Here is a 22,642-nt window from a genome sequence, read left to right as displayed (position 1 = left end):
CAGCACTCTGCCAAAGTTGGAAAATTTTAATTTTCTGGATTAAGAGATGTAGGTACGAAAAGTTGGGAAAATGCAATAATTAAAATACAAATAATGAAAATAAAAAAAATTCAGACTTGAAAATTTTCTATGTATTTTTGAAAAATTAATTTCATATCTTTTAATTGAAAAAATGTATTCTCTCAAGTTCCTTCAATTTCTCAACATTGCATCAAAAATGAAACTAGGCAGGTTAAATTGTAATTTTTTGTCAGATGTAAAATGATTTTTTTCCTTTTCTCATATCACAATTTTTAAAAGTTTTTGCTCAGGTCAAATTGTTTTCTCTTTTTTAAAGCTTGAAGAGCAGAATATTGACTTACCATACATCAATAATAATGTCGTTTTACTCCTTGAATTATTTTCAAAAGCTAAATTGCAGTCATTTTCTAAAAAATTGAAATTTTTTTAAAAGTTTTTTTCCCGAATTTTTGTACATAGAGTTTGCTCTCGTTTTGTTCGAGATAATTTGCTTTATTTTCTCAAAATAAAAATTCAAAAAAAAATATTAAATTCAAAAAAATCAATATCAAAATTTTTTTCACCTCTTGGATTGAAAAATTTCATAAGTTTTTGTCCTCACTTTGCTCTGGTCAAATTTTTTATGAAAAATCCCCAAAAAAATCAAAAATGATTATGAAGAATGAAGACCACGTAGAACTTGGAATTTTTCAAAATATATTGGGGAGGACATATAAAAATTTTTCGGTATATTCGAAAATTGATAGATGAGTCATGTGAGATTTTTGTGATTTTTAAAAAAGGATTTTGATTCTCTTTTTATTGATTTTTAACGCTTTGTGGACAGATTTATGACTTGCATGTTTTTTTTCTTGAGCTCCGAAGTTGGGTATTGGAATGATAATTTCGGAGTTGTTCAATTACTTTCAAACCTTCTCTTTCTTGACCCATCTGAGAGCAGGTGGATCAGTGGTGAAATTTTCCCTCAGAACCTTCCTTTAGAACCCACATTTTCAAAAATATGCTATAACTGTTAGAATTGTTGAAAGGACTTACAATCCATAAAATTGCATGAAAATCGAAGAAAGCTACTATGAAAAATGAGTTGTTCAAACGTCATACGAGTACCTATTCGTTGGCGATAAATAAATTGAAAGAAAAAAAGAGGGTGCCATAACTAAATTTTATTAGTATGAAAACAGAAAAACATAGATGAAAAGTTGAAAAAAGATTATTTACATTGGTAATTTCAAATTTGGCAAAATCAAATCACATCCTCAAAACATAGAGGTATAGTCGAATCAAGCAATAGGTTTCATTTCAACATAGTTTATCTCCAACTAAATGAATTTTTCTCACCATTTCTTCGTTGCTATGCTTAGATTTCACTTCATTCTCATAATGAAAAAAAGAAATTTCACAATAATATCCGTTTATCGAAGATTGGAAGCGTCGTCATAGGTAATCTCATCCATTGGCTGGCATGGATAGTTTGGTAACTGCAACTGACTATAAGAATCTCCACCTGACTTCAACTGACTCTGCTCTGTGGCTGAGGTTCACTTTCCTGAATAAAATTTTTCATTAAAACCCGAAGAAAAAAAACTCGCAGCATGTAAAAAATTCTGTTCAACTTACTCGAACATTTCGACTTCGCGATGTCTGACCATTTTTAAGCGGATTCATTCTAGTCCCTCTTGACACTCGTGGTCTCAATAAAACGCGTTTATTCTTCTTTTTTATTACGACAGGGTCTTGCGATGTTGAACTGGACACTTCTGGACTCTGTATTGGGTTATGTTCTTCTTTATATCTTTCTTGGGCTATTATTTCACGGAGTAGATCGTCCATCACATTCAAACCTAAGTACATATATGGTAACAATTAATTTAATTATATAGAGAATAACTAATTCATGAAATGAAAGAAATTAAAATAATGAAAACGAAAATCATTGAAAGGTTACTTATGAGTAAATTAATGCTTTTTTCTCATTTCAAATCTGAACGAAAATTTTTAAAGTAACTTTAACCAAAATCAACATTGAAACACTCACTGCTTATGAAAATTTCTTCGTCGCTGTCTTCGTACATTTCCATTATTATTTTTTTTACTATAGTGAAAAATCTAACCAACCATTCATAAGAAAAGTAAACATCAACTGTTGTAATACTCCGCATCTTTATGAAATTTAAAGGTAGAGTTCTATACTCAAGAAGAAATGGGAATTCCGTGGATTTTTTTCTCAAAAATTTAAATTCCTCGATTCATCTCGTGGGTCATACTTATTATTGGAAATACATATGTTACATCTTCATTAATTAATGTGTATACTACTGCTTGCGAGTATAGTATAAGCAGTTTATCAATGAATTGATACGAACTTTTCGAGGTAATTTCGAGATAATTGTAAATTTATTTGAATGCGTGTACGTAACTAACTGTGTACGTAAATTGGAAATTTTATTCGAGTTGATAAATTATTCGTGGAACGTTGAACCGTGAGAGGGGATCAAAAGCTCGTTACATTTCGTAGAAACAGCATCTTCAAGTTTTAGGTAGGTGATTGCTGTAAGTAAATAATTATGTAGGTACCTGACAGTGGCACACATTACATAATTGTTCATACTGTGAATATTTTTTGAGTTTTGATTTCGATCTCACCTGTGATAAGTTCTCAAGATAGATAAGAAAAGAATTGAAAAATTTTTTAAAAATTCTTATTTTCTCCTTTTAGTAAATATCTAATTAAAATTCTGTTCTCAGTCTTGCTCCCTTTTTTTTTTTTTTAATAGCAATTTTTCTCTATTAATAGTACCTATACACGAAAAAGAAAAATGATAATTTTTTGATCCCATGATTTTCACGAATCACTTTGGCCCTAAAATTGAAATTTTCAGCTCTAAAAGTGAAGATTTTTTGGCATCACATCCTTGCTGTTCATCAAATTGGATCAGAATTTTATCCAGATTTTAAAATGATTGTGATTTTTACTTTGGCTCCGGCAGTGAAATTTCTGATCCCTTAAAAGTGACATTTCTGCCTACAAAATCCTGGCAAGGTTCTAAAATTTTACGCTGAACTCAAAAATAACGACGATATACCCCACATTTGGTCTTTCTGTTCAACTAGTGGTGGAGTTGAAACACGAAGGGGCAATTATTTGAAAAAATTTAAAAGTAATAACTGGAAGTAGGATGAAAATTTCATCCTCTACAATTTTGATTTTGGCCATTTTTTCCCTGAGTTGCATATTTTTCTTTATTCTTATGAAATCTATGTTGATGTAACGAATTCGTAATTCCCGAATTGGAAATCAAAAATAAATTCAACAACCTTTGGATGCCTATTTTTTTTATAGAATTCTTAGTTTTACTCCAATTTTGAGTTTCGTGTTGGAAAAAGTGAAAAAAAAGGCACATGCAAATCGGACAACTTTTCTGCTCTGAAGCTCGGTGAACAGTTCTGACTCAGTCGTTACAAAACTTTTATTCGTCAAGTTTCGAAATTGAAATTTTGAACCTTTCTTCACCCTCTCTTATCTATTCTGCACGAAATTACTTCGACAAAACCGCAGTCTTGTTCTCTCGTTATACCCAAACTTACTTTACATCGTCCATATACACTTCCAGCTCAGACATCTTGTACATTGTGAATTGACTTTAGTAACAAATACTTATTTCAGTCGAACATGTCAAACGACAGTGACTCGTGTCGTGTAAACTCCCTCGACGAGTAAACGATGTACGACATAATTTCAAAATTATTAACGATAATTGGCATCGGGCTGATATTAATCACCGAATATTTGTCTTTTGTAAAGTCGCGAGTCGCGATACAGCAACGGTGGTGGCGTGAATCAATAAAACTTTTACATGTACTCAAGTTTGAAAAAGAAAAACCGCATCGAAGACCAGCAATATAATTGATATACAAACAAGTTGGCATCACGCTACATTTCCTGCTATGTTTACGTTTTAAATTCAATAACATTAGGTTTTTTTCCTTCTATACTTTACTATTGTATAATTAACATTGGCAAATGAATAAATTTTTTAAATGTGGAAAAAAAATGTCGGAGTCTTTTATTACGACGATGATGGGCGATGGTGCTCAGCGTGGCGCATATTTAGGAAGTGAAAAACGCCTACAAATTATGGCACGTTTTTCACGAACCATCGCCTTTTTAGCAGCGTACTTTGTGACTATAAATGGACTCTTGCCAAAGGGAAAAGAAATGGGTTAAAGTTTAACCTTTCGGCTACCCGACGACGACGACGACGACGTCGACTATGGAATCGCAGTACTACCGTTTCGCTTCTTTTTCTCAAGTAGCATTTAAGATGGAGATGATGTAATCGAAGCTATTTATTTCCTCAAGTTTTAACGACGACGATGATGACGACGACGGTTGAAGCGATGGAGTATTCATCTTATATAGGCCTGTATCGAAATATCGCGTAGAGTGGGTAAGCTTCTCGTAAGCTCTTTACGTGAAGAAGATATTTTTCTACTCAAGTTTGGTCGCTGGTTCTCGGCTTCTCGCATACTACACCGAAACGCTCTATAGAATAATGGAATTAGTTTCGTTTTCTACGCGACTTATTATTATACCTCCATATATGTATGCGGAGTGATGAAGAGAAAAACAAAGAGAGTGAGAGTGTGCGACAGAGAGGAAGGAGAAAAGTGAGGAGCAAAACATAGTGGATTAACTGCATAAACAACCTGTTATGTCTGGTCTCCGGTGTACCTACTTGGCTGGAAACGCCGTCCATTCGGGCCAAGATTGAGTTTAAAAGTAGCGGGTGCGGGTTGACTAATTATGGACACCTGCGAGGTATCCTAAAATGCGCAGCCTCCTCTGGTATAACGAGTGCATCGCAATGAGGAGCACACGACCGAATCGACTGTGCAACGTAGTTAACGAATTTACGTATAAAAATAAAAAAAATAATTCAATTAACGGGCTCGGTTAGTTTGTCATTTTGGCAACTGATACCGCACAATCGTGTATATTTTTTCACGTTTTTACGATACCTCGTATAATTTTCGTAACGTAAACATAAATAGTATTAAGGGGTCAATGTACAGATATTTGCTAATTGTTTCGTAATGTTATCAAATCGTCTATGTTGGTCGTCTGATTCATACAGCTCAATGGAGAGGTATTCGGTATTGGCAATTGGCATCTACATAGCTCGTACATAAAAGGAGCGGTTCATTTGTTTTTGGTACTTATCGTAGGTATCGACGCTTTTTTTCGCTATTTTTTGATTGTTTTTCACGTACATGTGATATCTTTTGAGTAGCGTCGAGTGGTGTTAGAATGGTGCAGATTTTAGCTGAAATCAGATTTATCAAGTTCGATTTTGAGTAAAGATGGAGAAAAGTGTACGTAAAATGGGGATCTGCATGTCCTGGAAAATTTGAAAAAAAAAACTCGAATTGAAAAAATGGTGAACTTTGCAGTAGAGTTGTTCTGAATTTATGGTTTTTCATTTTTGAAGAAACCGAGAGTAAATTCTTGAAGGTTTCAAAAATTTCATTTTTTAAACCCTGATGCTATTTTTAGGGTATACGAGTATTTAATTCAGGTATGGTACATAATTATTATAATTCTGACATCAATGGAAACAAACCAAGGTGTGTAAAGATGTTTTTGACTCCACTTAATCTCTCAATTTTTCTGTCATTTGGTGAGGTAGCTATGCTGAATAATAGTACAATTGTACACTGATGTTCAATTGCGCATAATGACTTTATTGTAGATTAAGATCTTGTTTTCTAAAGAGTTTTGATTTTTTTTCGATTAAGCGAAACAGTTGTTTCATTTTCAAGTCCGCCTGGCTGCATTTTTTTCCAGATGTGTTTCCAATGCAAGTGTATTGTTGGCGTATGTTTCGAGATGGTCATCTTCATTTCTCCAAGGAATAGATAATTTTTCTGTTGAATTTTAGGTTTGAGTTGTCATTAGATTAGAGTATTTCTTTGGAAAAGTCGAGTGGTTCTATTGAATTTTTTTTCATTTCGCCAAAAACGTCAGCTTTCTACGTCAAAATTATTGTAAAAAAAAAAAAAAAAAAAAAAACAATCAAAAAATCTCAATTTTTTAGCCAAAAATGCAAAAAATCCTTTTGTTTTTAAATGGATCATCAAAATTGCGAAAAATTCCTGTTTTTTTAAAATTAAAATTTGTCAGAAAGTGTTTTTTTTGGCCAAAATTGCAGAATAAACCTTTTTTTGGGCAAAATTGTTTACAGAAAGTCTCAGTTTTCTTGGGCTGACAAAATTGCAAAAAGAAATTAGTTTTCATTAAAATTATCAAAAAATACTACCCTTTCAGCAGCAAAAAATCCTACTTCTTTGCAAGTGCTGTAAAAAGGGCCCATTTTCTTCAAAATTGCCCTAAAAACCTATTGTTTTATTAAAATTGTTAAAAAGTTATGTTTTTTGTCAAAATCGCGAGAAACCCTCTGTTTTTGGGTCAACATCTATATATTAAAATTATGACCGGATTCTTTTGACTCTGAGATCTCAAGAACGGCTGAACCGATTTTGCTGGGTGATGTCTCAAAAAAAAGCTTTTGACCCGTAGATGTGCAGGTTTTCATTGAAAGTTCGAAAAGTTCCACCCGAAAGCTCAAAAAAGCTCAATAATTGATTTTAGCCTTTACGTAGCGCATTCGACGTATACATAGTAGTACGTATATTATACCTTGAAAGAGCATCAAAAGAAGTCTAATGTCGAAGAAAAAAGTTTACAAAAAAGTTGCGCCTTAAAGCTCAAAAAAGCTCAATAATTGATTTTAGCCTGTATGTAGCGCATTTAACGTAAACAGAGAAGTACGTATATTATACCTTGAAAGAGCATCGAAAAAAGTCTAATGTCGAAGAAATAAGTTTACAAAAAAGTTGTGCTTTAAAGCTCAAAAAAGCTCAATAGTTGATTTTAGCCTATATGTAGCGCATTCGATGTATACACAGTAGTACGATTATTATACATACCTTGAAAGAGCATCAAAAGAAGTCCAATGTCAAAAAAAACTTCACAAAAAAGTTGTGCTTTAAAGCTCAAAAAAGCTCAATAGTTGATTTTAGCCTGTATGTAGCGCATTCGATGTATACACAGTAGTACAATTATTATACCTTGAAAGAGCATCAAAAGAAGTCCAATGTCAAAAAAAAAGTTTACAAAAAAGTTGTGCCATAAAGCTCAAAAAAGCTCAATAATTGATTTTAGCCTATATGTAGTGTATTTGACATATACACAGTATAGTACAATTATTATATGTACCTTGAAAGAGCATCAAAAGAAGTCAAATGTTGAAGAAAAATGTTTACAAAAAAAGCTGTGCTGTAAAAAGCTCAGAAAAGCTCAATTATGACTGGATTCTTTTGACTCTAGGATCTCAGCAACGGTTGAACCAATTTTGCTCGATGAGGTCTCAAAAAAAGCGTTCTGACCTGTAGATGTGCAGGTTTTAATCAAAAGTTCGAGAAGTTGTCTTATAAAGCTTAAAAAAGCTCAATAATTGATTTTAGCCTATTTGTAGCGCATTCGATGTATACACAGTAGTACGTATATTATACCTTGAAAGAGCATCAAAAAAAGTCAAATGTTGAAAAAAAACTGTTCACAAAAAAGTTGTGCCATAAAGCTCAAAAATGCTCAATAATTGATGTTAACCCTATACTCAACGGCTTCAACGAATTCAAAAAAGTTTGTATATTGTATACCTTAAAAGAGCATCACAAAAAGACAAATCTTGAAGAAAAAAAGCTTACAAAAGTCTGTGGTCAAAGCTATGTGAAAGCTTGAAAGTTTTGGCCATGTAGTATTTGATCTTATTTGATGTGTAAAAAATATACAGATTGTACTTTGAAAGATTATCACGAAAAAACCATTCTAGACAGTAAAAAACTTTGGAAAATTGTCAGGGAATGTTTGAAAGTTCGTTATAACAATTTTTTGTCACAGCAAGATATCTGCAACGGCTAAACTGATTTTGATAAACAATCACTTGATAGAAAGGTTTTAAATAGTAGATATGCAGGGTTATGTTGAAAGTTCAACAATTTTCACCATGAGCTAAAAAAAGCTCAAAACACCATTTACTAAATTTTAAAATGTGAAGTGAAATTACAACAAAAAATTGATTTTAACTTGGATCTTTCAGGGTACAACATAAGTATATTTTGTGTCTACCCATTAAATATGGCCTAATCAATTATTGAAATTTTTTCAGCTTACTACACAATTCTTCATACTTTCAACATGAACTTGCACACCTACACTTTGAAGCCTTTCTATCAAAAGGTTGATATTTTAGGTCAAATACCACATGTCACGAAGTTTTGAGCTTTTGCTTTATTTTTTTTTTAGAAATATTCGAATGTTGATGGTAAAAGTTAAGCTAAAGCTCAAAATTTTGTGACATGCAATATTTGACCTATACTCTGTGTATTTGATGAATACACAGAGATAACTATATATTGTGTACCTTGAAAGAGCTTTACAAAAGTATAAATCTTGACAGGTTTTAGAGAAAATTTGCAAAAGTTTAACACAGAACTTGAAAAAGCTGGATGTAAGCTTATTAAATACATATATGAACTGCTGAACTGATTTTCATGAACGATGTATCAATAGAAAGCTTTAAAGTGTAGGTGTGCAGGTTCATGTTGAAAGTACAATAGGTTGCATTGTGAGCTGGAAAAAGTTCAATAATCGATCTTATGCTATCCTCAATGTGTATACATATGTAAAAATACTTAGATACCTATATCAATTTTTGACAGAAAAACAATTTTGAAAGTTGACTGTAAAAGCTAAGCGAAAGCTCAAAATTTCGTGATAGGCGGAATGGTGACTTATAAAATACCCATGAATCATGGAGACTTCATAAGTAATCATCCACAAAAAAAAGCATAGGTATATCATGGAGGAATTTAAAATTTCTACTTACGAAGTATCCATGAATCATGGAGACTTGGTAAGATGTGATTATTCAATAAATAAAATAGATTGAGGTTGAAGATCTTCACAATTTGCGCACATGAACGAGTCATTTGTGCAGGGACAGGGAGTGCGCAGATTGAGTCATTATATAGCAAGGTTAAAAGTTTTTACCAATGTAGGTATGTAGATGGTGCAGCAGATTGAATCATTTTAGTCGAGGCTTCAACAATCTTAGCAAACAGCAAAAAAAATTACTGAGATTTTTGGTGATTTCTGATAAAAAAATGATTTTTTTTTGTAAAAAACAAACAATTTTTGTAAATTAAAAAAAAAACAAGATTGTTGATTTGGTGAAAAACAAGAAAGATTGTCAATTTTAGCAAAATGTAGCAATTTTGGTAGTTATCAACAAAAAAAATTATGTACTTTTTTTGTACTTATTTTTGTCACTTTTACTAGGTAAAACTATAGGGCAAAAAACAAGTTTTTTTTTTGGTATTTTTGGTAAGAGTTTGCAATGTTGCCAAAAAGTGAACATTTTTGTAAACGTGAAAAAATGAAACCAGGACTTTTAGCCAATTGTTGGAAAGAAAGATAATACTTTTTTGAAATTTTTATTGAAAAATGGGACATTATTTTGATTTTTGATGAGAGTTACTGAGTGTTTTTAGAATGCATATTTGGAGAAAAAGTGATGCTTCAGAGTAATTTTTGATGATAAAAGTTGAAATTAAGTACCTAATGGAATTTTTTGCGATAAAACAAACTTTTTCTTTTAATTTTGAAAAACGCACATTATCTTTCATTTGCACTAATTTTAAAAAATGAATAACCGTGAAAAAAATTGTGATCATTCTAAGTAGATATTAGTTACTGAATTTTTAAAATAATATACTTACGTTTTGAAGAATCGCGCAGTATGCGCGATTAACGGGTTTGCTAGTTTCTACAAAATGTTGCTCTGTTGTCTGAAAAAATTTGTTTTTTTTTTGTCAAATTTCCAAAAAAACTAGTTTCGCAGCAAAAAATTGTCAAAAAACTTCATTCTTTTGTCAAAATTGCAAAAAGTACTTCTTTTTTTTGTAAAAACAGATCTAGGTTTTTTCAAAATTGAGAAAATTTCTGTTTTTTTTTTTAAATAAAAATTGTCAGGTCTTGTTTTTGTTCAAATTGCTAAGAAAATAAACTTTTTGTACCGGGAGGGGATGCGCCCGCAGCTTCCACCTAAAGGGAAGTTGTGCTCCGGAGGAAGTGGTATCACTGCCAATGGAAAGTTCCGTGGAAAGTTCCATAAGGCAGAGACATCTATTGGACTTGGTCCAAGGACCACTTCCGACATTGTAACATGGGCAGAGCCAACAGTTTAAGTATAGCCGTACTCGCGTATAGTTATTATTTATCTTGTGCTAGGGAAATCGTTTTAGGCCTTGTGCCATGTACATTTATTAGCCTCTTATGTTTTAGTAATTAAATTGTACTTTACTCGTAAATACAATTGAGGAGCTTGGTGACAAAGTTAGACAAACGCCACGGAGGGCGCATACAGAAAGGGACCTAACGACCAAAAAAAAAAAAAAAAAAAAAGTTCTCCGAAATTGTTGTAGGAACTCTGTAAAGGTTCCTACAACAATTTCGGAGAACTTTTTTTTTTTTGGTCGTTAGGTCCCTTTCCGTATGCGCCCTCCGTGGCGTTTGTCTAACTTTGTCACCAAGCTCCTCAATTTATTACAAGTGCGCACCTCCGGTGATTTATTCATTTATTTCGAGTCGCATCGCGATACAAGTTCTTTCTGATCTCGTTAGTCAGAGCTAGAATATAGGTCTCCTGTATTCACCTATGTGCATTTGGTCAAAGACTGCACTTTCTAAAAGTACAAGTCACCCCCCCATGTCACATTTGGCGCCCAAACGCGGATATCGATCCCAGGGAATTATTTTGAGCTGCAGAAGTGCAGGTATATTCAACTTTCCGAAGAAAAATTCGGTAGACTCTTCATTTCATCGTGAAGAAATTGGCGAAAAAATCGCTAAGTTCAGACTTTCGGTTGGAAAATCGTCTGGAGCTGAGAAAAGAAGAAAAATCTCGAAAAAGGGAGTTTCATCTGTCAAAAAATCGGCGAATTTCAACGAGTTCCAGCCTACAACGTGGTCAACTTGGAGACCCCAACGTGTCAATAAAAGTCAACTTGGCGACTTATTTCAAAGGTACGCATTCGTTAAAATAATCGTAAATCGTGTAAAAGTGCGTAATTCGCGAAAAAATCATCAAAATCGCGTAATTTTGAGCCTTTGAGCAAAACTGTGCAAGAATCAGTTTGGAAAATCTGAGCACAGTTGGACCTGCCTGTAACCAAGGTTCAAGGTCGAAGTGTCAAACCAACTACGACACGCTTACCTGTGAAAAACACGAAAGCTGGTTAGTACCTAGAGTACTGGTAGACGTTTTCTGTTTTGTCCTGAAATTATTACCTGATTTATTTCGACGGAGATTTTCGAAGATGGCATCTGGCGATCGTAGATTCTCCAATACCGGACTTGACAAGTTGCAGAATGACCTCCGTATGTGTGCTTTCACCAATCGAAGCAGGAACAATTCTGAAAATGAAAATAAAAATTTAGTTACAAATTTTTCAACTGAAAATCGATTATCAGATACTGACCAGGTAGATGACGACGAGTACGTTGAAAATCCTCGAAGATCGAACAGGGATGCTGCGAAGGTAGCTGACGAGCGTCGACGTGAACAGTGCGGTATAAAAGTTGCTCCGAAAACTCCGAAGAAAGCTGAAATAAAAAAGAACACCACGTTACAAAAAATGAAATTAAATATCGAACAACAACGTAAAGAAGCTAGAGTGCCAGCATCGCAATTCACTGACGAAGAATACAGACGAGCATTGGAAAATGGTGATTTGTCATTTCTCAAATTTGGAACTGAGGAGGTAGATGGCAACCCTAAACCTACACTTAGTGTAGCAAGTTTTTTGGGTGCTCAACAAGAGCAGCAACAGCCTACTCAGCAAGCAAAAGAAGAAAATGAGGAAATTGACTCGGAAGTGGAAAATAGGCTCAATACCACCATAAAACACATCAAAAAAATTTCTGATTCGAAAATGAACGATGTATGTGATTTCAAGCCTATAAATCCTGCTAAAGTTTTTCCATGGCAAACTACACCTAAGCCAGAAGTCCTGTATCCAACAGAATTCTCAGTGGAGGAAGAGACTGCATTCAGGAATTGGGTGTATACTCGAATGGATAACCATGATGCAAATGGTAAAACAGCTAGCGATAGATCATTGAGTATCGAAATGGCCCTTACTCGAACAAGAAACGATTTGGGTAAAATTTATTTGGAATTAAGAGCTCAAGCAACTGTAGCAAAACAAAAATTAAGAAAAGAATTCGAAGAAGTGCTACAAGCTCAGAAAAATGAAATACTCGAAATGTTTGAAGCTTACAAACAGACTTACGATCATAATTTAAAAATATGTGCAGTTCAAATCAACAAGCTGAAAGAAAGAAATTTAGCTATGAGTGAACTTATGCACGATGCTCAAAAGCAGACGGAGGAGGAAACCAGTGAGCTTAAAACCAAGTTCAACGACCTCGATGGCAAGGTAGAAGACTTCTTCCAAGAATACTACTCAGAAGATTCGCCAGTTGTGCACAATAACCAAAGTGGCAACACTGGAAATCAAGGTAGACGTTCACGAAGTCGTTCTAGAAGCAGAAGGAGGTCACCTCCGCACCAAAATAGACCTAATTCCCAGTCGTCAAGTGACAGGGGCAATTACAATAATAACAACAACAATTATTGTAATAATTATAATCGTAATAATGACCAAAGGCGTGGCTCACCTCAAAGAAGAGACTCACCGCGAAATGATCACAGGCGTGATAGTCAAGGTGGCAACAGCAACAGTCGCAACAACAACAACGACTGGCGCAACAACCAAGGTAGCAACGACCGTTTTAATGATCAAGGTAGACGCAACAGCTGCGGTGGCGGCGATTACAACAATCAAGGTAGACGCAACAGCTACAGCGGCGGTGGACGCAACGATGATCAACAAGGTAGTAGCTACAATAATCAGAATAACCGTGATCGACGCGATGACAGCCGAGAATATCGATCTGATAACGATAATAATCGCGATAGACGTGATAGCCATGACCGAAGAAATGATCAATATAATGATCAACGCGATGACCGACGCAACGATCAACGTAACAACGATCAACGTAACAATGATCAACGTAACAACGATTGGCGCGACGATCGAAGAGACAGCGGCGGCGGCGGCTGTAGCGGCGACGGTAGCGGTGGCGGCATCGACCCAGATGAAGGGGTACCGCCTGAGCGCAGAATGAAGCGCAATATCAGATTTGGCAACTCGCAGATGGTGATTCGTTTGGACAGATTGCGCGAATTTCGAGTTGAATATACTAGTCATAATAAATATCAACCTTATCAGTATATTCAAAAGTTTGAACGTCGTATGGATCAATATGGAGTATCTGAGAGTCAATATTGTGATACTTTTACAGCACTTATTGATGAAACTAAACTGGTACACATGGCAGCTTGGAAAGAATTGCAAGAAAGTGCAACTGATTATTACAAACTCAGACAAGATTTCCTAAACTGTGCATGGAGTCGGCAGAAGCAGACAGAAGCAAGGAATTGCTTCCAAGCATTGGCTGTTGACAGGAAGAGTTCAACGACCCAGGCAGCGGAACTTCTCATGTGGTTAAAAATATTCAAAACAACCAGTACTCCGGAAGATGAAATCATTATGAGAATCTATGGTAAATTATCAACAAGTTTGAGACCTAGATTCACGGAGGTAGAGCTTCAAAACATTGATGTATTCGAGAGGAGACTCAACAATATGACAAAAATTGAAGAATTTCCACAAACTCCGACACCTACTCAGCAAGTTCAACAGCAACAATCTCGAAAGTTGCAACAAAATGAGTATTGTGATAAATATAATGATAAACGTTCAAACTATCAGAGAGATAGACAGCCTGGGGCATCCGAATCACGAAACAGTGCTGCCAACAACGAAGGTAGGCGCACAACTGGCGAGTATAAGAAACCGAACTATGAGAAATCGAAGCAGTATACCAAGGTAGATGACTCCAAAAATTCCCAGAAAGACAACAAAGGTGAAAAGAAGTTCAAAAAGCCTGAAAAGACTTACAAAGTCAATATTGCAACAGGGGAGGAAGAGTCAGCTTCTGATATTGAAACTGAGGAAGTGCAATCTCCAGCACGCTCAGAAGCTTCGGATGATTCAATCAATCAGCCGTCAGGAAACGAGTAGTTGACGCGTGCAACTTAGCACAAGTGGAAGCTTTTCAAGAGCTACCATTCGAAGAATTTGACATCATTGGCGATTCCTTAGCATATTTCTTAGCAAATATTGTCACAAGAAGAAAACCTGATATAACGCATCCTTATCTCAAGGAACAGATCAGTGTCTCTGATTTGCACAAAATAATCAGTGTTACCAACTTTACACAAAAAAAGGCCATTCTTTCGTTGGGCCAATATGAAATCAATTATGGTGGTTTAGACTCAAGAATCCTGAAGAGAATAGCAGCGGAAATTATCGAGCTCCTGAAGGAAAAAGGGTTTACTAGAATAATTTTATTATTTCCGGTCATAAAGCCCAAAACCCCAGGTAGAAAAACAGTGCAAATGGACACGTATTATGCATACAGAAGAGCTTTGCAAACACTGGAAGATGACATCGTTTCATTTTGGTGGACACCAGCAGCTGTATTTTTGGATCTTAAAAGAGATTACAGAAATCATGAAATGCGGCAATTTCGAGTTGATAAGGATTTCAACATGTTTCCTATTCAGCATAAATTCCATCAGAATAAGAAGAATGGCAGATATTTTCCGAGCTTTAGTCGCAAAACTGAGTTTTTAAATGAATTGGATAAAATGTACAATCACGATTATTACAAAATTCCAAGACAGCAGAAGACCAGTGAATATTCAGTTGAAGAAGAAGAAACTGAACAAATTGTGATTGAAGATGGCGTTCAGGTAGAGGTCACCAATACCAAGTCATTGATTGAAAAAACCAAGAAAGATCTAACAGGTAGTGTCAACAAGGAAGTCGATGAAATTTTGAAAAAGGTAGCTAATCTTAAAAAATTTATGAAACCAAAAGCTCTCCAAAAACTACTCGATAAAATTGGAATTCCTGTTCCTCCTGGGGCAGGAAAGGACCAGAAACAAGCTGAAGAATCATTAATAGAAGTAGAGTCAACTGAAGTACACGTTAATCAGCTGACAGGGGCAGAACAACAGCCTGAAAGTTCACTGGGTGCACAACCAACTAATGAAAATTTGTTGAATGCAGTCAGGGCGAATCAGTCAACACCTAAACCTGCCCTAAGAGAAGATCAAATTCAAGAAAGTGTCAGCAATCAACTCCTTGGAGGTAAAAAGAAAACATTCTCGTGTGTGATTCCATTGAAGATAGATGACGTCACCTATCCGGCACAGCTTGATACAGGAGCGACGCCCAATATTATCTCGGAAGAAACAGCCAACATCTTGCTCAGAGATCACTATGACAGTGTGGAATATATTCGATTAAAAAAGCCACTAATATGTCACTTGGCAGATGATGCCAAAGTTGAAACACTCTATTATGCCATAGTGCCAAAAATCAATTTTGGAAAACATGAGCTGATGATACCTTTTTATGTTCTACAAGGTTGTAATCAGGTGTTTATCATTGGTACCAACACAATGGAGACACTGAAAATGTACCCTGATGTGGAGAATAAAAGAGCTACTTGTCAACCTACAAAAGACAGCCAGGTAGAAGTCCTCGAATTTATGAATCAAGAAGAATATCGTAAAAAGCTGACAATAAGACAGATGAGAATAGTAGAAGGTTCAGAAGAAGAGATTGCTCATATTTCAAATAAAGCAAGCTTAGCTGATGAATATGATGGCATGGAGCCTGAAGATTTCGATGATGGACCCAAAATATTCTTGGAAACTTTGGCAGAGGATTTGAAACAAGCTGTAGCTGAAGGCATTATCACAAAAAAGCAATCCATTAAAGCTTTTGAAGTATTACAGGAGTTTGCTTGTGTATTTAGCAAGTATCCTGGGAAGTATACTGGACCTAAGATGAAACTGACGTTCAAGGATCCAAAGAATATCAAGAAATTTCATGGACCAAAGTATACACCATCCAACAAGCAGATGCCACTCGTGAGAGAAGCAGTCCGAGTGATGTTAGCGAAAAAAATTGTAGAGCCATCTAAATCACCTTACATAAATGCCATAGTAGTCAATATAAAGAAGAATGGCGAGGTGAGGTTATGCCTAAATCCAATGGAATTGAACCAGATCTTGGAAAATGACTACAATGAGACTGGGCTGTTGGATCGCATTGTTACAACTGATGGTAGAGCCAAGATGCATTGTTGTTTGGATTTCGTTGCTAGTTTCTGGCAGATGGTCTTACATGAAGCATTCAGAAAGTACTGTGCTTTCATTGTAGATGGAGAAGTCCTGCAATTCATCAGAGTGCCATATGGCTTAAAAGTATCTACTGCTCTATTTGTGACACTTATCAACAAACTCATCAAGACAAAGAAAGGCATAACCAAGTATGTTGATGATATACTATTGAAAGCGATGACGTTCGAAGAAATGATGGTATTACTGGTAGAAGTGTTGGAGATTCTTAGAGATAATGGACTAAAGCTCAATCCTCGAAAATCAAGATTTTTCAAGAAGTCTACACCTCATCTTGGATTCACAATCGAACCTGGTGTACTCAAGAAACAAAGTAAAAAGCTCGAAAAGCTGGATGAATTCAAAAAAGCTCACACTCCAAAGAAAGGTAGTTTTCAACTTAAGAACGAAAAGGAAGTTATGGCATTTCTGGGAATTATTGGCTATTACAAGCGCTTTATTGCTGATTATCAACAAATTGCAAAACCTCTCTATGATGTAATTCGTAAAGAAAACTTCAAATGGGGAGAAGAGCAGCAAAAAGCACTGGAAGAGCTGGAGAAAGAATACCGGAAAGATTTTGAATTAATGACCCCTGTCGAGGGGCAAGATTTTTATTTGGAAACAAAAGTCACAATGGATGCGATGAATGCAGTATTATACCAAAAAGGGGAAGATGGCCACGATCAAGTTGTGATGTTTGTTAGCAATACTTTCAAACCACACCAGAAGAACTATACCATTATCGAAAAGGAGATGTATGTGGTAGCCAATGCCTTAAAGAAGCTGGAAATATGGATTTTTGGTCATAAAATCCATCTTCGTAAAGATTTGCTGTCAGTTGTGCACCGATTTAACACCTTAGCACAAATACACAGAAAAGCAGCGGCTTGGATCACTCATTTCAATTGTCACGATTTGGTATATGATCTCAATAAGAAGAAAGGCAAATGGTGGGACCTACAAGCGCCAGAATTGACTCTGTATGAAACAAATTGGACCAAAATGGTGCCACCTGGTGAAAATTACAAAGACTTGGTAAAAGAGCAGCTGGTCGATTGTCTCAAAAGATTGGATGTTTACCAAGGCAGAGATGAAAATTGTATCAAGATTATTAAAAGATTACAGGCAGAGGAAACGATAATGAATGCCAGGCAAAGAAAAGCCAAAAGAGTACTTGAAAGAAAGTACACAATGGTACAAGAAGAAGACAACATTGAAGTACTTTATCGAATTCGTGAAGATGGATCGCTGGTGCCATATGTTCCAGATGAATTATTCAAAGATACCATTATGTACATTCATGAAGAGTACGGACATGTTGGCGCTGCCAAGGTAGATGCCATCTTTAAACGTATGTACTATTCGCCTGCTGTTCCTAAAGCTGCAAGAACTGCTACAAGTGAATGTCTCGATTGTCGTCATAACAAGAATTTTGGGCAGAAAAAGAAGTTGGAATATGCTCAAATAGAGTCCTATGGCGTGGCAGATGTTTTGTCAGCAGATTTGATTGGTTCTATTGCCAATAAAGCTAAAGATCCTAAGTACATGTTGGTAGTCAAGTGCGTTTTCACTTCTAAGGTTTGGATGAAACCTCTGGTAGTAGCTACTAAAGAAGAAGTTGTCAAAGCGATGAAACAGGTACTTGAAGAAATCAAGAAACTTGGTTACAAAGTATGCAAGGTCATAACTGACAATGGTACCCAATTCGTCAGCGAAGCTTGGAATCATTTACTGCGATCATTCGATATCAAAATTGGCCATACTACAAAATACAATCCACAATCCAGTCTAGTGGAGAGGACAATGAGAATGATTGGTGACAGGCTCAGAGTCAAAATCAATCAAAATGCGGTAGAATGCGACTACACTCATCATGGGTGGCATAAATATGCCAAACAGGTAGAGAATGAAATCAACAATACGCCTACTGAATTTGGAGTAAAACCCAACGAGGTCTGGAAAATAGCAGATGACATCTTAACTGACTTACCAGCACCTATGCATGGCATAAATGCCAAATTCGAATTGCGAAAACTCAGGGAGGAGCAGAGAGCCAATAATGTTCCTTCAATTACTTCAGAAGAGGCGGAGAAATTAAAAATGGACCCTAAAAAACTCATTGTCGATAAAAAAGGATTTGTATGGGTAGCAGTAGATGGTGCCTGTTCCTTAAATGGTACAGAAGAAGCAATCGCGGGTATCGGAATCAGTTGGACACCCAGTGCTGAGTTCAATGTATCTGAAAGAGTTGTGCACGAAGCCTACAAAAATTCCAACAACTTGGCTGAAATCATTGCCCTGATTAGAGCTATGAAGATTGCTCTGAAAAATGAGATAAAAAAGCTCAAAGTTTTCTCTGACTCAAACTACCTCGTCACAGCTGTGAATCATAATTCAAAACGTTGGATTGAAAATAATTGGAAGAATTCGAATAAGAAACCCGTCCACCACAAGAAGGTTTTCCAAGAGGTCATTGAACTTTCCAAAAAATTTGAGGAATTTGAACTCAAACACGTTCGTGCTCGTCGTTATGATCACAACAATTTTGTTGCTGATAAATTAGCGAGAAAAGCAGTTTATACTCAAGAAATGGTAGATGACAACATTGAAAATATGTCTGATCAGCAAGCGTTAATTAACTTTATACGCGAGAAGCGAATGCAGCAACGAATCAACAACGAAGTTGCATTCAATAAGCTTCATGGACCCCCCCACTATTTATGAAAATGGTGAATTGGTAATGCTGACCTCACACAGACTTTCATCGTATGAAAAGGGCCTATCTAAAAAGCTATTTCAGAAGCGATATGGACCCTATACTGTGGAACAACACGTAGGTAGCAATTGCTACATGGTCAAGAATGTAGCTGACCCCACAGATGAACAAATTGTGAACACTAGGCAGATGACTCCTTATTTGAACAAAAATCAACTTGAAGAATTGAAAAATGACCTCAAACAAAAATCCAAATTTGACAAGAGAGATCTTGTTCAAAAAATAAAGGATTATTCACAGCAGAAAAAAATCCAAAATTCTGAGGAATTTGAGGAAGAAGAAGAGGTAGATGAGGAAGAGGTCGACGATCCCACCGATCCGGAGTATGTACCTCGCCAAAATCGAAAACAACCGGAAAAAAGTCTTGAAAAAATTCGCCAAGAAGTAAATGCAGAAAAAAGGTCAACTCGAAACCTACCTCAGGAAGAAGAGGAATTTAGAAAAATAAAGAAGCGACTCAGAAAAAATCTCTCACCGGAAGAAGAACAAAAGGTGCAAGAATGTCTGGAAAAATCAATTCCAGGTAGGCGCAACTATAAAAAAAGAAGAGCAGATGCGCAAGAAATTTTTGATAGGAAGCTACAACTACGATCCAATTCCCGAAAAGAAGCTCAAGAAATTCCAAAAAATGCGGCTGATGGTGTAGAAAATGCCAGGAATAAAAAGAAGAGAAAAAAATCAGTCAACTTCATTCAACTAGAATCACTCAACAAGGACGAAAGAGCCCACTTTGTTCAGGTTTTTTACTGCTATGATGAAGATAAATTGGACCAAAGCTTGGACCAAGAAGATAATCTGGACGCAACAGAGTAGGCAATTTCAAGGCCGAACACATGTTCAAGGTCGAGTTACGAGTAGTACAGGCTAATTTTAGCTGGTTTTTAGACTTAGTTTTAATTTATTCTACTTTTATTGATAAGAACGTAATGATATTTTTTTCTCTCAAATCCAAGTGCAACGAGTATTACTTTGTACATGCAACATGCATCTTCCTTATCTTTAACAATAGCCTAGTTACCTAGTTATCAGATATTTAGAGATTAGGTTTTTCCACTCACCATCATTAGCAGCCTTTTGCGTTTTCAATCTGTGAGCTGGTTCATTCGTTGTCCTAATGCTGTTAGAGTACCTTGCTGCTTATTGTAGAGTTACCTCTTGGTGTACTTTTGCGCGAATTTTCGTGTTGAATTAGTTTTTTTTTTCATTGAAATTTGGTTCCTGTAATTAAAATTATATTAACTAGTAGCTGTAGAAATACGTAAGTAGTTTTAAATTCATAATAAGATGTGTAGATAGTGGAGAATTTTAGACTTACGATAGAATTTGGAAAAGTCACTACAGCCAGTTGGTTTGGTCTGTTTTTTGATTCGCTTATTTAGGAAGGAAGATGTCTTCTCTCACGATCATGGTGAATTCCAGTAGCGAAAAATGTCCGGTATGCTCCAGGGATTTGTATGGTGAAGAACAGCAGCCAGTAATCTACACCCTTTCCTGCGAACATTATTATCATAAATTATGCTTTGAAAACATCAATCGTAAGATGGACCCAGCGACGTGTTTTGTTGAGGGCTGCAAGCATGTTCTATTTATCAAAGAATACCGTACCTGTAGGATCGAGGTAGATGCCAACTTGACAAGTGAACGAGTCGCCAAGGTCAGCCAAGGTTTGAAAGATCTTTCCATTGATCTAACTGAAGCTTCCAAGGAATTGGATATGGAGGTGGAAGTAATTTCGGTGTCGTCAGATGACGAGATGAACTCCGAGGACTGGAAAAGGAAGCCCCTCCCTGACCTCAAGCTATTTGATCAGGTGGCTGTCTCCCTGGTGCCGTGTGACAAAAAGAGAGTCGAATTCGCGCCTGGTACCAAGTCACCGCCAAAGTCAATCCTGAAAAAGAAGAAAAATGGTGATGACAGTGTGAAATTTGAAAAATCAAGGCAGAATAAATCGAAAAACTCACCTATAAAGGAAGAACGGTCATCTGCTTCGAATGCTATTCCGATTGATAAGGTCATCAAGACTCGTCGTCGTCGGGCGGAGCCGAAAGTAGAGTCAACTAAGGTGGAATCGAAAAAGAAAGTGGCACCGAAAAAGCCAATAAAAAGGCTCGCTGCCAAGAAAAAGCAGTTACCGGAGAAGGTCAAAGAGAAAGTCGTGAAAGTTGCTACAGTTGTTTTAACGAAGCTGTCAGAACTGCCGAGGATTTCAAAAAAGAAGAGTTCGGATCCTGGACCAAGTATGGTAAAAAAAGAGCTGTCTCCAATGACCCAAATCTCCGAAGCTCTAAAATCAGTGATCATTGATCCAAAGAAGCAGCAACGTGACCTAAAAGAAAGTTCAAAATTCGAAGAAAAAAAGAAGGTAGAGGAAACTGCAATTCGTAGAGTCAACGTACCTGTGATGTCGTCGAGTTCTTCAAGTGTGGCGTCGGCGGCTTCTTCAGATTTTCGATACCAATCGGCGAATGGTCAGAGAACTGGTTTGTCTCTCAATCAGTGTTTTCGTCCCCATCCTCAAGAGCGGTCACGTCAGGAGGAGGAGAGGTACGAGGTTCCGGTTCGACAGCCTACAGCTGAGCCATCAAGAAGGACTCCATGGGAGCTGAGGACCTACGATGCCTTGCCATATCCGGTCCCTCCGGCAGAGTATATTGTGACGGTTCCAACGGTGCTAGCGGCTAATACACGAGCTTATTTTCCCATTGGTACACACGAATACAGGCAGAAGATTACTAGGGAAAAGATGCCGCAAAACTTTGGTCTCTCGGATGCAGTTGTTGACCGATTCGACTTTCAACGCCAGTATATACCGCTTCAGTGCTTCTCAATGCATGGTGTCGACGAGAATTGGTATTTTCTGAACGGTTATGCGCTGCTTGGCGACGGTGTCGTCTATGGATTAATAAAAGATACAATTTACAAGGATAAATTGCGAGTACAGAAGCTCAAGACATCTCTGTTAAATGGTTCAAAGATGTCTATTAAAATGATGAAAGAAAACTTACAGGATTTGCCGGTACTTCCATCTCACGTGATCCTAGCGTTGGGTACTTTCGATACGAGCTATAAGTCACATGAATTGACGATTGAACGATTCTCATCTTTTTTGCGGTTTCTTCATCGAATGGGAGTGCGTTATTTAATCATGCTACCGGTTGCCTTCTACGATTCCTGTTATATAGAGAAGATACAGTTCAATAATTTCCTGAAAGAACGAGCAGACAGGGAATTTTATGGAAGCTTCAACTATGCCTACGAAGTGGAAAGGATAATTCGACGTTGCCCTCCAAAAGAGGAAGAATCAAGAATCCCCTTTCTCTATGAGCAACAACATTATGAGATCGTGATAGAATTGCTCGGAAAAACGGCGGCCGAAAGGAGGCGACAGCATTATGAA

General features: G+C 36.4%; 2 protein-coding genes and 1 long non-coding RNA gene across 3 annotated transcripts in view; 2 read left to right on the top strand and 1 right to left on the bottom strand.

Annotated features, from left to right (window-relative positions):
* The window catches only part of LOC135840759 (uncharacterized), a 272,818-nt gene that overhangs the window by 12,419 nt on the left and 237,757 nt on the right, over positions 1-22,642 (top strand). The window lies entirely within an intron of this gene.
* On the bottom strand, positions 1,170-2,539 carry LOC135841299 (uncharacterized). The gene is made up of 3 exons (XR_010557889.1): positions 2,057-2,539; positions 1,639-1,862; positions 1,170-1,567 (listed from the first exon to the last, which is right to left on the bottom strand). It is a non-coding gene; the product is annotated as an uncharacterized LOC135841299 (long non-coding RNA).
* Positions 11,461-14,295, top strand: LOC135840613 (putative uncharacterized protein DDB_G0282133). The gene has a single exon (XM_065357238.1). It carries the CDS (start codon positions 11,461-11,463, stop codon positions 14,293-14,295), a length of 2,835 nt encoding a protein of 944 aa, XP_065213310.1.

Source organism: Planococcus citri, chromosome 3, assembly GCF_950023065.1.
Source record: "Planococcus citri chromosome 3, ihPlaCitr1.1, whole genome shotgun sequence".
Lineage (NCBI taxonomy): Eukaryota > Metazoa > Arthropoda > Insecta > Hemiptera > Pseudococcidae > Planococcus > Planococcus citri.
This window is presented reverse-complemented; position numbering and strand designations above follow the sequence as displayed.